General features: G+C 50.5%; 1 protein-coding gene across 1 annotated transcript in view; it reads right to left on the bottom strand.

Moving 5' to 3' along the window:
* Nucleotides 1-15,780, bottom strand: part of ATP13A2 (ATPase cation transporting 13A2) — a 64,368-nt gene that overhangs the window by 33,139 nt on the left and 15,449 nt on the right. The window contains exons 2-7 of the mRNA XM_034753422.1: nt 10,762-10,835; nt 8,692-8,859; nt 7,532-7,590; nt 6,113-6,224; nt 5,909-5,988; nt 1,296-1,373 (exon numbers count right to left, since the gene is read on the bottom strand). Of these exons, the coding sequence (XP_034609313.1) occupies nt 1,296-1,373; nt 5,909-5,988; nt 6,113-6,224; nt 7,532-7,590; nt 8,692-8,859; nt 10,762-10,835 (571 nt within the window). The remainder of the gene's footprint in view (nt 1-1,295; nt 1,374-5,908; nt 5,989-6,112; nt 6,225-7,531; nt 7,591-8,691; nt 8,860-10,761; nt 10,836-15,780) is intronic.

The following is a 15,780-nucleotide window of genomic DNA, read 5'->3' as shown; positions in this document are numbered from 1 at the left end:
AGAACAGAAGCCAGAGGTTTTAGGTGAAGACTTGGAATTTCAAACTTTCCTGTTAAACGAGCTACACGCTGCCCAGATCTCACCCCCGGCTCGCGGTATAAATTTCAAGTGGAGCGTAGGGGAGTCGGTCTACCGCCATTAGGGAAGTCTCTCCGCCAGCTGGCTGTGCACACACATGCCTTGAGTGACCTCCTGCTGTTTACTGTAACCCCGGCCCCCATCCCCTCCTACTGTTGGTTAAACTCAGGAGTGCATCTAGTTGGTTATTAAGTCGTAAGTTCTTTGGGTGTGAGAAGAGAATCTGACATCTTTGGGGAACACCAGCACAATGGGGCCCCGAGCCATCATAATACATCGTGCCAGGAGATAAGTCAGGCAGCTGTTAAGATGGATGCCAATTGGTGGCAGGGGCAAAGGGGCACACAGAGTGGTCACTAGCCCTTTGACCTCTGGGGGGGGGGGGTCACTGTCAGGGTAGTTAGGATACAAGTGAAATTAACACTGTGGTCTCCACAGAAGTAACAATAAAGCTGGATCAGGGCTGGACGCTGTGCTCATTTAAGTCAACGACAAAGCCCCTGCTTGACTTTAACGGTGCAGGATCAGGGTCTACATGAGACAGCGTCCACAAAGCTGGGATAGCAGGAGCTGCGGCTCAGAACGGTGCCACCTCGGCAGAAAAACACTGCAGAGCCCACCTGCTAGTTCTCGCATGTGCCAGCAGTCACCCGAAAGCCGATCTACGGTGCACGTGGTCGCACCAGGCAGTGATCTCATAGGGTCGTGCCTGGTTTGCTATGGGAGGGAAAGCCTCCGAAGCTAGCGCTGGTGATTCAGCTGGTGGATAGAGCCCTGGCAGGGCATTTGGGGACATCGTCCTGCTGGAGGTGAAATCTTTCGGAGAAGACCTGAGAGGGGCTGTGAACACTTGTCCATGGGACTTTGCACAAACCTGGGCCCTTGTGTGACCATATTCAGATTTCCCTTTCTGTCCCTTGCACTGCACTGACACCCGCGTGAGCTTTCCGAGCTGATCAGAGGGTTCCAAATTCACGTGCTTTGCATTTGACGTTAGGAAGGCCGAAGCAAGCCACAACGCCCAAGGCACAGACTGTTGGCATGGAGGGATTAAAATCCTGCACTGATCTGAGACCGCTCTGCTCCCCGTCCCACAGGTTAACTACACGCCAAGCTTTTTACGTTTGCTTGCCCAAACCAGCTTCGCCACTCCCTGAAACAGCCCAATCTGCAGGCAGACCCGTCCCCAATCATTAACAAAGCCCTGGCGTACTTGCCTGGTGCTGTGGTCTTGCTGGCTGAGGCCTGACCGGGAGAGATGGATGTCTGCACAGGTCCAGCCGTCATCTAAGACACTGAAAAATATATGCACCAAAAAGAAGACACCTGGATTTACAAACGGCCAGTAATAGCCAAATCCAGGTGAGGGTACGTGGATAGAAGCGAAGGCGACCAGCACTCAGGGGCATGTGGATATTATCTCAAGCATCCTTCATTATGAGGTGTAGGGCTCATTTTAAAAGAAAGAGCCCACCATGTAAACCTGTCCCCTAGTTTTAATAACCATCCAAACACTACTAAGCTGGTGCCATCACATACTAATCAGTTGTGCAAAGATGGTTGTAACTGTTAGCCTCCTCCAATGAGATCTACAGTATTACACGAATTGGAGAGAGTCCAGAGGAGAGCAACAAAACCGATCAAAAGGTTTAGGAAACCTCTCCTCTGAGGGAAGTTTAAAAAAACTGGGCATGTTTAGCTTTGGGAAAAGAAGACTGAAGGGGAACCTGAGAACAGTCTACAAATATGGCCAGGCTGTTACAAAGAAGATGGTGACCAACTGTTCTCCATGTCCACTGAAGGTAGGACAAGAAGTCATGGGCTTAATCTGCAGCAAGGGAGGATTTAGGTTAGATATTGGGAAAAACTTTTCAACTCTAAGGATAGTGAAGCTCTGGAAGAGGCTTTCAAGGGAGGCTGTAGAATCCCCATCACCGGAGATTTTAAAGAACAGGTTAGACAAACACCTGTCAGGGATGGTCTAAGTATACTTGGTCCTGGGGGGCTGCATCTGGACTAGACAGCCGCTCGGGGTCCTTTTCAGCCCTACATTTCTACGTTATAGACCTATGCAGCGCACACACACACACACACACACACACAAACACACACACGATTCTTACTGAGCTTCAACATTTGTCAGTACCTGCAGATCTCAACAGTACAATAACTGAAATAATACATTTTCAGATCAATTGATCTGACAGAGCAGACGAACCGGTAAATATAGCTGAATTAAAGCTCTACTGCTAAACGCTAACACAAGTGCATCATTACAGTTACAAGGTCAAGCAGTAAGAAATCAAGAAACTGTTCACCGATTGGAGTAGAAAGCTCACAATCTGGCCTAAGGCAGCTCTGGCAACATTAATTCTAGCACTGTGCGCTTGCTGCATATTTTATAGCATGTATTTGGAGAGAGGAAAACATTAATTCAACACAGGAAAAGAGTTTTAAAAAAGGCCACCCAAACCAACACTACAGATGTGCCGTGTAACCAAATGAAAAGGTCTTCTGAAGAACCATTGCCCTGAAGAAGTTGTGACCACCCACCTCAATCTTCGTGTTGCATTCACTGTAGCTTTTTGCATTTAATTTCCACAGTGGTGGGTGTGGCTTTTTGTTTTTTAAACAGCTATCGGAGGAGTGCTACCAGAATTTCTAGGCTGTTGAATCACGAGGCATGTACTCAGATAAATGCACAAGAACACATCTTTCTTAGTGCGCACCTATTGATTAAAAAGAACGGTCTACCGTGCATTCTCAAATTTTCCCATGGCTGCAACTGTGCTAAATCGCAGCCAATCCTCTGTCCCAGCCCCCAAACCAAGCAAGGACAATAACCCAAAAAGGACTACGGTCGTGCCATGTTCCAAATATTTTTGAAGTTCTGATCACTAAAGTTTGACTTTTGATCAAATTTTGAACTTTTTTTCTGAAACATTCACCTTTGGGGCTGATATTTTCCACGCTCAGATTCTGCTTGAAGATATTTATATGTTTTGCACAAAGTAGATCAGAATCTCTACCCCATTTTACAGATGGGGAAACTGAGGCACAGATAGGTGATTTGCCCAAGGTCACCCAGCAGGCCAGTGGCAGAGGAAGGAATAGAACCCAGGACTCCTTGGTCTCAGTCTAGTGATCTCTTCGCTGGGCTACGCTACTTTTCTCTGGACTATTTTCCATTCTTAACTACAGAAGGTACAATCAAGAACCTATAACAATAAAACCTAACTACAATCACAATTGACGACACAGACTATTACGGTAAGAAAATAAACCAGAACCCAGCATTCACACAGAAACAGTACTGCTTGGCTGCTCACAAATTCTGTCTAGCAAAACTAAATGGTTTAATTTTTCTCTGATCATTTTAACCAGATTAAGATTTTTTTTTTTTTTTTTTTAATAGCACCCCCTTGGCTCAGGATTTTCATCTCATCGTCAGGAAGTATCACGAGAAACCTCAAATCACAAGGGCGAAGGGGTGATCGGTGTGTTGTCACAACTGATCTGTGGGCACAACAGCCTCTATGGAAGCCCTACCCATGTGAGCTTGGGAAACAAGTATTCTGAAAGTTCACACCACGAAAAGTGCCAACAGGGATCAGTCAGAAAGCCTCTCCGAGAGGTTGAGCAATGTGCTTTTCTGTGCCCAGATCCAGATCACTCACCCCCTGGCCTCAGGAGTTACACCAGAGACTTATTTCACGGTCCGATGGCTTCAAAATGTTTGGACTTCAAACAAACCAAAGTACAGCTTAAAGATTTTTAAGGCTAGAAGGAACTATTCGATCAGCTAGTCTGACCTCCTGCATTGCACAGGCCAGCCGAGTTTGTTGGCATCACTGTCCGGAGAAGAACTCCGCTTTGAGTTCAATATACGTGACACAAAGGGGGGAAAAAAAGCTTCGAGTCAACAAGAATTATCCCTCCACATGTATTTCCTCTCCACTCTCCAGCTGGGAGCCTCAACATTTGAGATGGCAGCAGGAACGGTCTACAGATTTGCGGCCTGGACCAGGACGAATTCCATACTCCAGATCAGGGCTTTCTGTTACATAAGCACACAGAATTGCAGCACTGCATGCAAGAAGCCACTTCACTTTCTTTCTGCCTAGGCACGGCTCTGGTAGGCTTGGCTTGGTTTCACCTATCATAGAATCATAGAATATCAGGGATGGAAGGGACCTCAGGAGGTCATCTAGTCCAACCCCCTGCTCAAAGCAGGACCAATCCCCAGACAGATTTTTGCCCCAGATCCCTAAATGGCCCCCTCAAGGATTGAACTCACAACCCTGGGTTTAGCAGGCCAATGCTCAAACCATTGAGCTATCCCTCCCCCACTTTATAACCACTTTAGACCTCAATCCAGGATCAGAACCCCATGGAAACAGATAGGAGGGAAAATACCATCATTCCTTCTCCAGGGAGATTACAATCTAGAGTCAATCGCCGTTAGACAAAACCAAATCACACCTCTCCTCTGAACCCTCTGCCACTAAATGGATGGACCTAAGTAAGGACAGCGGCACCCACAAGACATTTGCTAAGGGTGAATCTACACTAGGAAAAGCGATCTGCTGTTATTAGAAGTCCCCAGCCTCCTTCGTCTTACAAACAGACACGTGGGGTGGGGGTGCACTAGTCACCTCTAGTCTCTGGGACACTTTCTGCAATGGACAATGAAGAAAACTTGATCCTAATGGTACTTGCTGCTAAACCGTTTCCCACCTTGGTACGGGAGACCTGCTCTTAACGCCCATTGTCAACAACAGTTTATTTGCCCAGTGGCATCACCAAACCAGGTGAGGAGATGGAGAAGATGAGTTCATACCCCATATTGAGCAAGTCATTTGAGCCCCATCCAGGCTGTTCCCGGCCAACGGGAGCTGCGGCCAGTACATCTCTGTGGCCTGCCACTTCCTGCGGCTCCCATTGACCGGGAACGGCGAACCGCGGCCACTGGGAGCTGCGGAGCGGGCCGAGCCTCCGGACGGTCAATGTCAGCAAAATGTCTTGTGGCCCACAATCAGATTCCCTGATGGGCCGCATGCATCCGGTAGGTTGCCCACCACTGGCTTAGATGTTGTCCTGACTGGGGATGTTTTCCAGAATCAGGGCTTCAGCCTGTAAGCTCCTTGGGGGTGGGGGCAGGTTGGTCTTCACTGCAGAGCTAACTTGGGGTCTTACTGAGTTGTTGCCCCCAACCTCTCTCCCATCCACACACAAAACCCTCTCACCCGAGTTTGGTGGTGCTTTCGTCCCAGGCTAGTGGGCCCGGCTGGGGGCGTGGATTAGAAATCAAGAGCCACTTTCCATGTGGGCAGGTAGCCTGCTCGCTTTGCAGTGACAACACCGGCTGCATCCCTCGAGCGCCGACAGTCCTCCAGTGCCTTCCCACCATTCCCCGGGTGTCCACAAGGACAGACAAATTCTCCCATAATTCACTGGGAGAGAATTGTGGAGCGGCTCAGCTCACTACAGCAAAAAGCACCAGGGACAGCGTGTACCCCCAGAAGTCCCATCAACAAACATGCATGAGCGTAACACTTGTGAGGACGGGCAGGGCTTTGCCATCTGGCTGCTCACACCCAAGCTAGAATAGCCTAGGTGCTTCGACCCGGTGTGCTCACCTGAGTTAACTCTGCAGTGAAGACAGACCTGGGGTGTCTCTACAGCACCAGCACAACGGGCCCTGATCTCTGCTGGGGTCTCCAGATGCTACTATCGTGCAAATAAAGTTACTGAGGGTCACAGACAAGAAGATCAGTCAGTAGAGGACAGAAGGGAAAAGTTCTTCCAGCCGAGAGGATGGATGCCATACCTGACCTTGCAGTACGCCTGCCGTCTTTCAATCCAGACGTAGCGCGACCCTTCAAAGAGATAGTAGCGCACGACGTTTTTCTAAACACAGAAAGAAACACATGACGGGGAGTCCCCAGATCCCAGAGCGGCTCAGCCCCTCTAGAAGGAGGTTCTGATGGCCCCAAGGGCAGGACCCAACAGGAAGCAGAAGGGAGGACGTTACCTCCTCCTTCCTGTGAAGCCGGACGGTGTCTCTGCTGTCGTCTTCGTCCAACACTCCAACGGCGACACTGGTTCTCCCATCATCGCCTCTGGCCCCAGGATGATGCTCGAGGCTTCTCGGGAAGAAGAGCGTAAGGTCAAAAAGCCCTGCTCCTGAATAAAGGCCTCTAGGTGCTACTCTGAGCACAGAGCTTCAGTATGCAAGGGCTTTGGGAACCTGTGCGAACTCCAAGAGCCTTTCAAATCGCAACTACACGCAAGCCCATCTTGCAGCACCTCTTACGCCAACGACGTATGCAGGCAATCCATGGGAAGGGGAGTTAATCTGGCTCTGACTCCACTAAGAAATAAACAGCTGAACAATTGTAATCTGAAATAAAACCAAGGTCTTTTCCGGTTTCCATGATCTATAGGGTTTCCCAGAGCAATCCCTGCACAGGTGAGAACTCGTGAGCTGTTATAAAGTGCTCTGGGGATGCAGAAAGCGACACAGTGTAAAGTGTGGTTTTGTTCTGAAAAATGACTATGTAGAAATGCCGGCTTCTCACGCAGCCAATCTGCCCCCTGTGCATATTCAGGATCACGTCTGCCTACTTTAGTAACTAGAAACGTATTCTACTGCTTTTCACTCCTGTTAGCCCTGCAGGATGCAACATTATGTCACCCAGGTAATCTAGTGATTAAAGTGGCACCTTCAATTAATCACACTTCTGTCTGAAAGGGTTTTTGTTTTTTGGAAACCTACCATTGTTATTTATTATACCCAAGATCACTATAACGGAAAGATCAGAGCGGGGGGGGGCGGGAAAAACTATTTTACCAGTTTGTTTGCTTTGTGTATTACCCATTTCGTTTGTTTGTTTGGGTCTTTCACACAGCAACAAGGGAGAGAGAAGACAAAAAACCTTGAAAAGCGGGAAAATGTGATTGTAAAACAACACTTGTCAGATGGATTCAGGGGCTGCTCTAATATCTGAAGCTATTTTTGTACAGCGCCTTGCACAATGGAGTTCTGGTCCATGACTGAGTGCTTGCTAGGACAATAAAAATAAAACAATCCAATTTTTCCGAAGCTGATTGGCTTTCAAACAGATGGTGACTTTTGGACTCCACAGAGATCGGAGTAATAATCAGTAGTATATTCAGTGGATTTAATTGAGTTTCAGTGGGATGGTGAGTTTGTTCATACCCCAAACGCAAATCAACGCTCTGGGTGTGTGAAACGGAACAAAGCTACATGGCTTCAAGCGATTCAGTTTTGCACAGCTCCATTCACGTCAATTTCATTGTGTTTCATTCCACAGTGGAACACACAGCAAGCCCCCCAGGGATCAGTCACTCTCTTGGCAAAATCACAATGGGATCATTTGAGCACTGACCCAAACACTCAGGAAGGAGTGAATCCACAGGCCCCACTTACCTGCCCTCGCCGAGCTGTTCAGTTTGCACCTGGGTAACGAAGCACTGCCCAAACCGATCCTGGAACACACAATTTCAAAACAAGTGCTTGAGGAAGGCTGGCCCTGGGTTTCAGGGGCTTGTTGGGGAAAAATAAGTGCAGGGCTCAAGTCGCTGTTCTGCCACATACTCCCTGTATGACCTTGGGCAAGTCACTCAGTCTCTCCGTGCCTCAGGTTCCCCCCCAAACTTTTCGTGCTATGGGAGTTCTGCTTCTACGCTTTGCAGAGTCTCTGGTAACTGGTGGATAACATGGATCACAGTGGCACCTGCCATGCAGATCAGGACCCTACCGCACTAGGCCCTGGATGAGAACTTCTGCCCTGAAGAATTTATACATTTAATTAGGCAAGGCAGAGGGTGGGAATAAAGGCGTATTATCACGCCAAATTACAGATGTCATGCAGGAAGTCTGTGGCAGAGCCAGGAACTGAACCCAGATCTCTTGACTCCCAGTCCAGTGTCTTCACTACCTAGGGTGACCAGATGAGAGACGTGAAATATCGGGATGCGGGGGGGGAGGGGTGTGCCGGCAGAGGAAAATAAAATAAAATAAAATAAAACAAGAGCCAGGAAAAAACAAAAGCAAAAATACCCCCGGCGATGGAGGGAAAAAAACAAAACAAAACCAAGAGCCGCAGGAGCATAGGAAAAATTGGTGGGGGCTGAGCACTCACCGGCAGCTCCACGCCCTGGCCCCCCCCAGCTCACCTCCGCTCCGCCTCCTGCGCGTCCTGCTTCTGCCCCTCCCTCCAGCACTTGTGCCGTCATACAGCTGATTAGCGCAAGCCTGGGAGGGAGGGGGAGGAGGAGGAATACGTTGTGCTTGGGGAAGAGGCGGGGATTTGGGGAGGGATCCAATGGGGCAGTGAGGGGGCGGGGCTGGAGGCGGGACAAGGGTGGGAATTTGGGGCGGGATCCAATGGGGGGAGGGTCAGGGCCGGGGCGGAGGGGCGCGAGCCTCCACTGCCTGTGTGCCGGAGGGCAAAATATCGGGACAATTTGCGTCCCGACTGATGTTCGGGGGACAAACAAGTACATATTGGGACAGTCCCGATAAAGTCAGGACGTCTGGTCACCCTATCACCACCAGATCCACCCTCCCTCTCCACGTTTACTCACGGTGATGATGATCCAGTCGGCGTGCCGCAGGGCGCACGGCCTGCACTTTGCTCGGACCTCCAGGCTCGGTTTCCAGCGAAAGACGATCAACAGGATTCCTGCCGTCAGCACAGAGAACATGTAGCAAAGGATGATCCGCCATGTTCTGCTTTGGTAACTGCTAACCTCCTGGGAAGAGAGCACAGGCGGGAGAGTTCAGGGCTCAGTCCAGACCGAGTCACTGCTCTCAAGGGTAGCGAGCAAGAGGTGGCAGCAGCCCACATTAGAACCTGCCAGTCCAGGCGTGTCGGACTCAAAGATTCCACTGGGTTCCAAGGGTCACCTAAAGGAGCTGCTAATGCGTCCTGCCACCCCTGACAAGTCCACACAACGGCCTCATTGGACAAGGGTAACATTAATCCCTGGGTCTTGCTGCTTAGAGTCGATGGGGAAAAACTCACATCCATCGTACTCTCAATTCTACCCGTTTACCCTGCGATGGGGGATTTGCACAGGTTCCAAGGCCAGAAGGACCATTCTGTTCCTCTAGCGCAGTGGTTCTCAACCCGCGGCCCAATCAGCACACAGCTGTGGCTCAGGTGACAGCCTCAGGGCCATACAGATAGTATTGGATGAGGCCCACATAACACATTGTGGGCCGCATGTGTGGCCCACAATGATAGACAGGTTGAGAACCCTGCTCTAGCCGGACCTACAGTGCAACCCAGGCCAGAGAACTTCAACCAGCGATTCCTGCATCAGCCCCACAACTGACTGGTCTAGAGCAGATCTTTTAGCAAGACTCCACTTTTCATTTAAAGATGTGAAGTGATGGAGATCCACCATCAGATCTTCCTTCCTACCTACCTTTTGCTCCAATTATACACCTATAGGAGAGAGGTCAATTGCTCTAGCTATCACAGGATAGAGATGAGAGACACTAGGCCAGTGGACTTTAAAATAGAAATAGATGAATTATTATATGACCGTATTCCCCCTTAGCATGTAGAAACTCCAGTCACGGACCAGAACCCCGCCGTGCAAGGCGCTGCACAAACACAGATTGCCCCTACTCCAAAGGGCTGACAGTTTAAGTAGAAGAGACAATAGATACAGCTCAACCAACAGGGGAGTAAAAGGAAAGAACGAGACGATATTGGTCAGCATGAGAGGCAGTGGGCTCTGCACACCAGCTGCCTAACTGAAGTATTTTGCACTGGCATCACAGCAAAGGAGAGTTTTACGGTGGGCTGGGAGGAAGAGGAACCTTTGCAGATGTTTACGGGGAGCTGCTTCCTCGCCTGAGGGGCGGCCTGGGACAAACCACATAGGTAACGGTCTGAAAATTGAACAAGTGGGCGATGGAGGCTGGTGCCGTGTGCTGCTCAGAGGTGTGCTCACTCCATCATTAGTGGGATATTGTTTTACTTAAAAAAGTATCCAACCCCTCCTGATAAAAGCCTTAAGTCACTCAGCTTCCTGGCACTGGCGGACTGAAAACAGGGTTAACTAGAGCAAAGCTGCTTTGGCGGGAAACAAAGACATCCCAGGACCAAGTCTTGGAAACCACTGGCCAGATGCAGTATCCACTGAAGAGAAGGAGAGCCTTGCCATTGACGTCACTGGGCATGAGATCAGGCCTCACGTCTGCTCAGCTAACAGGCTGGTGAGGACCCAAGACACCAGTGGAGCGTGGCGGACCACGTGCCTCTATGGCACCGTTCCACAGGGCACGACGGCAAGAGGCTGGATAAATCAGGTCGATCGGATTGATGATGCAGCGCAGGCAGCATCAGAACCGCACACCAGCCAATCAGATGTCTCCTTTCACAATGCCACACACAGTCCTTCACTGAACACCCTGCATGGCACAATGCAGTGGAAAATATTAACTCCTCTGGGCCTGAAACCAGCTCCCCTAGGACAGTTGTATGCCTAGCTCTAGAAAGAGCCCTACAGAGAACCCATCAATGGCCATTCGCTTGCAAAGACCCCCTCTCATTTTTGGCCTTGCAAATAACCATGGACATATTGTCATGATCCGTTCTGCAAACGTCCTTGTATTTCCCCGCCCCAAATCCTCCTACGTACCATGCAGGATTTACCAGGGCCCTGCAGAAGCGTCCCGTAGACAGGTGGATGGTTTCCCAGCAACTTGCTGCTATCTGTGAATGCAAACAGAGGAACACCAGGTTACTCGACGGGTTGGTCACATTTCCCCGTTTTCCCAGAATCGGAAAAAGCTCCAGCACACGGTGGATCCCGACAGCTGCCTTGGTGATCTTGCTAATGGCTTAGAGCAGCGATTCTCAGCCGGTGCCTCCAGAGCCAGCCATGTGAGGGGTCTTGGGACATACCCAGGTCTGACTGAGGGGAACGGTGACCACAAGGGGGCTCCCCATGGAGCCTGGTGACACGCGAGGTAGACAGCACCCAGGGAACAGCTGTGCCAGATAGTTCCAGCCCACAAATGGGTAGAACTGTTAGCTTTGAAGACTGTTTTCACTCTCCGATTGGTTGTCTAAGGGTATGTCCACACTGCAACTGGAAAGGGGATTGTAGTACTTGTTGATCTAACTGGCACGAGTACCAAGAGCAGTGAAGCCGGGACAGCACGGGCTGTACAAGCCCACCCGGGACCCTGGGGACGTACTCGGAAGGCCAGCCTGTGCTGAAGTCAGGGCTGATGCAGCTTCGCTGTTCTTGTTAATCGAGGCAGGTAGATTAAAGCTAGCTGGGGTCTGGCCACACATGCCACAATCCCACCTGACCGTACTGTAGCCACATGGTACTATTCCTGCAACTTGATTGGAGCAACACAGCTATATTAACAAGCGGGTAACAAGCGAGGAACAAGCAAGAAACTTCAGATGAATCACAGACTTCTTAAAAAAAAAAAAGAAAAAAAAGGGAAATTAATAAAATCTTTTAAAAACCAACCCCAAACCCACCAAAAATCTACTTCAAGCAGTTTTGACCCTGAAAGGGGAGAAGCGCTAGAGATTACCCGATAATCTGTTAGTCTTTAAGGTGCCACCAGACTCCTTGTTGTTTTTGTAGATACAGACTAACACGGCTACCCCCGGATACTAGAGATTACCCAGTCCACTATTATTATTCAATTTACATAGCAGGTGCTCAGATGCTGCCCATCACCGCAGTAATACAACCCCTCAAGCCAGAGAGATGAAAATCGAACCCCCGATGACACCTAAACAAATCAGCACTGGGAGGCAAGAGAACATCCAGGAATCCATCGCTGTGCCATTGGGTCAGCTCTCCTCACCTGACCCTGACTAGCAACACGGCATCAGATTCACCAAGTCTGCAAGGCCACGTACCCCTGCCTTTGGGCGGGAAGGCGATCTCATGTCTATGTGGGAAAGGTAGCAGGATCTGCTAGTTTGGCCGGGCTCCTGGCCTTGCCAAGACATGTCCAAAGGGGTGTCTCACTTCAAAGCTACTTCTCTAGTCACCACTCCCCTGGCTGCCTCAGCTTTGCCATCAGCAATTTTCCTTTATTATTTTATTCATTGTCAAGCTTCTCATTCCCGGCGCCTCCCTTTTACAGCAGCAGGTGGCATTCAGCAAGGACTTTTCACAGAGACAAACACACAATGAAAGCAATTGCAATGACGACAAAGCATTTAAAACATTTTTAATCAAGGCTGGAGGCTTTCCTAGTTCAAACAGGAATTATTTCAGGGAAGCTCTCCCGCCTGAGTTCTACCGGAGGTCAGGCTACGATCACAGAGATCTCGTCTGGCTTTAGAAACGACATATAAAACCGGCCATTAGCACAGAGGCAGACAGTGGCATTAAAACCTAGTGCAACAGCAAAGTAATCATTAGCGTTTCTCTAACACCTGCCAGCCAAGGATCTTCAAAGAGCTTCTCAGATATCAGGGAATTAAACTCTGCCCTCGGTGGGGTAGGGATGGTGATGATTATGGGGGCCAGCAGTGGGATTCATTCAGAAAAGCGAGACGCCAGCCTCCGGACATAAACCCAGCTACCCGAGAACGTTTTTCATCCAAAACATTTTTTGACTTAAAGGAAAAAAAACTGTTTTGGAAAAAAAAAAATTACATTTTGGTTGAAATTTTCTGTTTGCTTTTAAAACAAAAATGAAAACTTCATTCCCCCTCCCCCTTTTCTGAGATGGGGGGAAAAAGGGGAGAGGAAAAGAAAAAGGGGAAACACACACACACACACACACACACACACACACACACACACACGCCTGCTTTTGTTGAGAAACCAAAAAACTTCCATGAAAATTTTCAAAGGAGATGCGTGCGGGTACAATACAGAGCATTTTCCAAACCGCTCTAGTTAGCTGGAACCACCGGCTAAGCCAGGATTTCTCTTCTACTACATCCGTTTTCTCTGTATGCTCAGGAGCGACGCTGTTTGCACAAGGGCTGTCTCTAACCACAGGTGGAGGCAATATTCTCACTCAAGCTTGGTCTACACCAGAGGTTCTCAACCTTTTTCTCTCTGATGACCCCCAACATACTCTAAAAACTCCAGGGCTCAGCGGTGTGGGGGGCCTTGGGGCTCCTGGCTTAAGTCACCGAGTGTGGGGGGGCCCACGGGGCTTCAGATCTGGGGGGGGGGCCCTCAGGGCTCTGGACTTCAGCCACCAGGCAGGGGACTGGGATTTCAGCCATGGGGTGAAGAGAGCTCAGAGCTTCAGCCCAGCAGGGGCACTTTAGACCCTGGGGGAGCCCCACGGCTCCGCTCCCGGCTTCAGCCCCACAGGAGCCACCGGGGCTCAGGGCTTTAGACCTGGAGGGAGAGCCGGGGCTCGGGGCTTCAGCCCCATGGCTCCATTCCGGATGTTAGCTCCTTAGGAGGTGCTAGGGCTTTAGACCCAGGTGCGGGAGCTCCAGGTCTCGGGGCTCCACACTTCAGGCTCAGGGCCCCGCTGCCCCCTGAAACCAGCTTGCGGAGCTCTGGTTGAGAACCGCTGGTCTCCACTACGGACTTACTGCAGCGTAACGATGTCGCTGAGGGGTGTGAAAAATCCACACACCTGAGCGATGTCGTTAGACCGACCTCACCTCCCATGCAGACAACGCTCGGTCAACAGGCGAGCTTCTCTCGCCGACACAGTCACCGCCTCTCGCAGAGGTGGAGTTATTCAGCTAACAGCAGAGCTCTCTCCCATTGGCTGAGAGCGTCGTCACCAGACGCGCTACCGGTGTGAATTTGTAGTGCAGACCTGCCTTCAGTCGCTTGCTACGTCCACACCTCCGCTCTTCTGTACTGCGTTTAGCTCATCAGCTCCATGCAAACAGCACTGGCTTCCCGTTCATCTCAGAGTTCAAGGCAAAATGGCCTTTAAAAAAATAAAAGGCCTCTAAGAACCATCCTCCACCTCTTTGCCCTCACGTTCTCAGCGCTGCATTGCAAGAGCTTTCTCTGCTGCATCTCCTGCCATCTCTGTCTCCAGCGACGCTCCAAATCGTTTCAGTCCCCTGCCACGCTCCACATCGTTTTACACCCTCTCTCAGTCATTCCTCACATGCACCATGAGGCAGGAAAGTTTCTACAGATGGAGAAACTGAGGCACAGAAGGCCTAAGAGACTTGCCCAAGGTCCCCCAGGAAGTCAGTGGCACAGCAGGACTCGGCACTCAGGAGCCGGATCCCAGTTCCCCAGCTCTGACAAGAACAAGATGCCTCGCTAAGAGCATTTGCACCTAGCTATGCAACACTGGAAAGCAGCGTCTACGACAGCGTCACGTTTCCCAGCACCTGCCCTTCCTGTACTCCCAGTGACAGACGAGCACAGCACACAAGCCAAGCCTGTCAGACCACAACAGCCATATCAGTTCTCAAGACTGCTCAGTAATGGATCCGGTGTCCTCCGGGCGGCATGAAATCTCTGCACTTGTTCTCTCCTTGCTTACGGCTGTACCAGGTCTTCACAGCTTGTCACAGTTTTTCTGAACGAGGCCGACATGAATTCCAGCCCCAAAGGAATGAAGACGCAGCAGCCTTTAATACACTGGTGTCCTCCTGACGCGATTAGCCTCTTCCACCCTCTCCTTCCCACTGCCTCTTTCACTTAAAAACAAGGAAATCCAGCATGCTATCTTTACAGCTCCTAGAGCAACAGCTTTCAGTGGGTAACTAGCATGAGAAAGAACGTCCAGCCGTCCAGATACACTTTTCCAGCACGGTTGTGGGTCTCTTACAAGGCACGTTGGGCCAGGAAAGCTGCGGATCGAGTTACCACCCAGGACCATGAAATTCAATACATGGAGATAGTGCTAGGACGGTGCTGGGTAAAGGCCAGCACACGGGGAGGCCAGGCTGAAGCCATGTCTACATTACAGAGCCTGGGCTGGCAGCGCCCCTAGTGTAGATGCAGCGTGTGCCAACAGGAGGAGTTTTTTGTCCGTGGAGGCACATTGCCTCCCCAGACGACATTAGCTAAGCCGACAGAAGTTGTGTCTACACTGCGGCTTTGCTGGCATAGCTATAAGAGCTAGACGAGTGTGTGATTTTTTGCTGCTTAGACCAGACCCTAGGCAGCAGCTGTATCAGAGCGGGTGCAGGCAACCAAAGCTGCTACATGTCCCAGTGCCGATTACCCCTGCTTGAAATGGGTACAAACAGCCCTGGGGCAACTTCTAGGGGTCTCCTCTGTCTATAGCAGGGGTTTGCATTGGTGGCGCTATAGTGGAGGCTGGTTGCTGCTGGCCATAACCTAGGCAAATCCCCAGGGTAAACAGGGTATGTCCCTTGAAGCGTGGGCATGGGGGACAGCTCCCAGAGAGGCAGAGTAAAACAAGAGGGGGTTTGATCTAGAGGGTTATGTACAAAGGGACAAGGAGCCAGGGTGACGGACAGCCAGCCCCAGATAGCCACCGATCGACCTCAGATAGAGGCTGGATTTGATGTTCTCAGACTCCAGAAGCGTCAAGTGCAGTAACCCAATCCACCTGCGAGCCACAGAGCGATACTGGTCCCAGCGGCTCCGTCAGGGAAGGGGCAGCAGTGACCTGCTCTCCACTGAACACGCTGACGGCTTTCAAACCCATCCCACCCAGACCAGTGGGCATTTGCAAACGGCGAGCCATCAGAGCGCTCCCTGAAG

The sequence above is a fragment of the Trachemys scripta genome, chromosome 19 (genome assembly GCF_013100865.1).
Source record: "Trachemys scripta elegans isolate TJP31775 chromosome 19, CAS_Tse_1.0, whole genome shotgun sequence".
NCBI classification, from domain to species: Eukaryota; Metazoa; Chordata; order Testudines; family Emydidae; genus Trachemys; species Trachemys scripta.
This window is presented reverse-complemented; position numbering and strand designations above follow the sequence as displayed.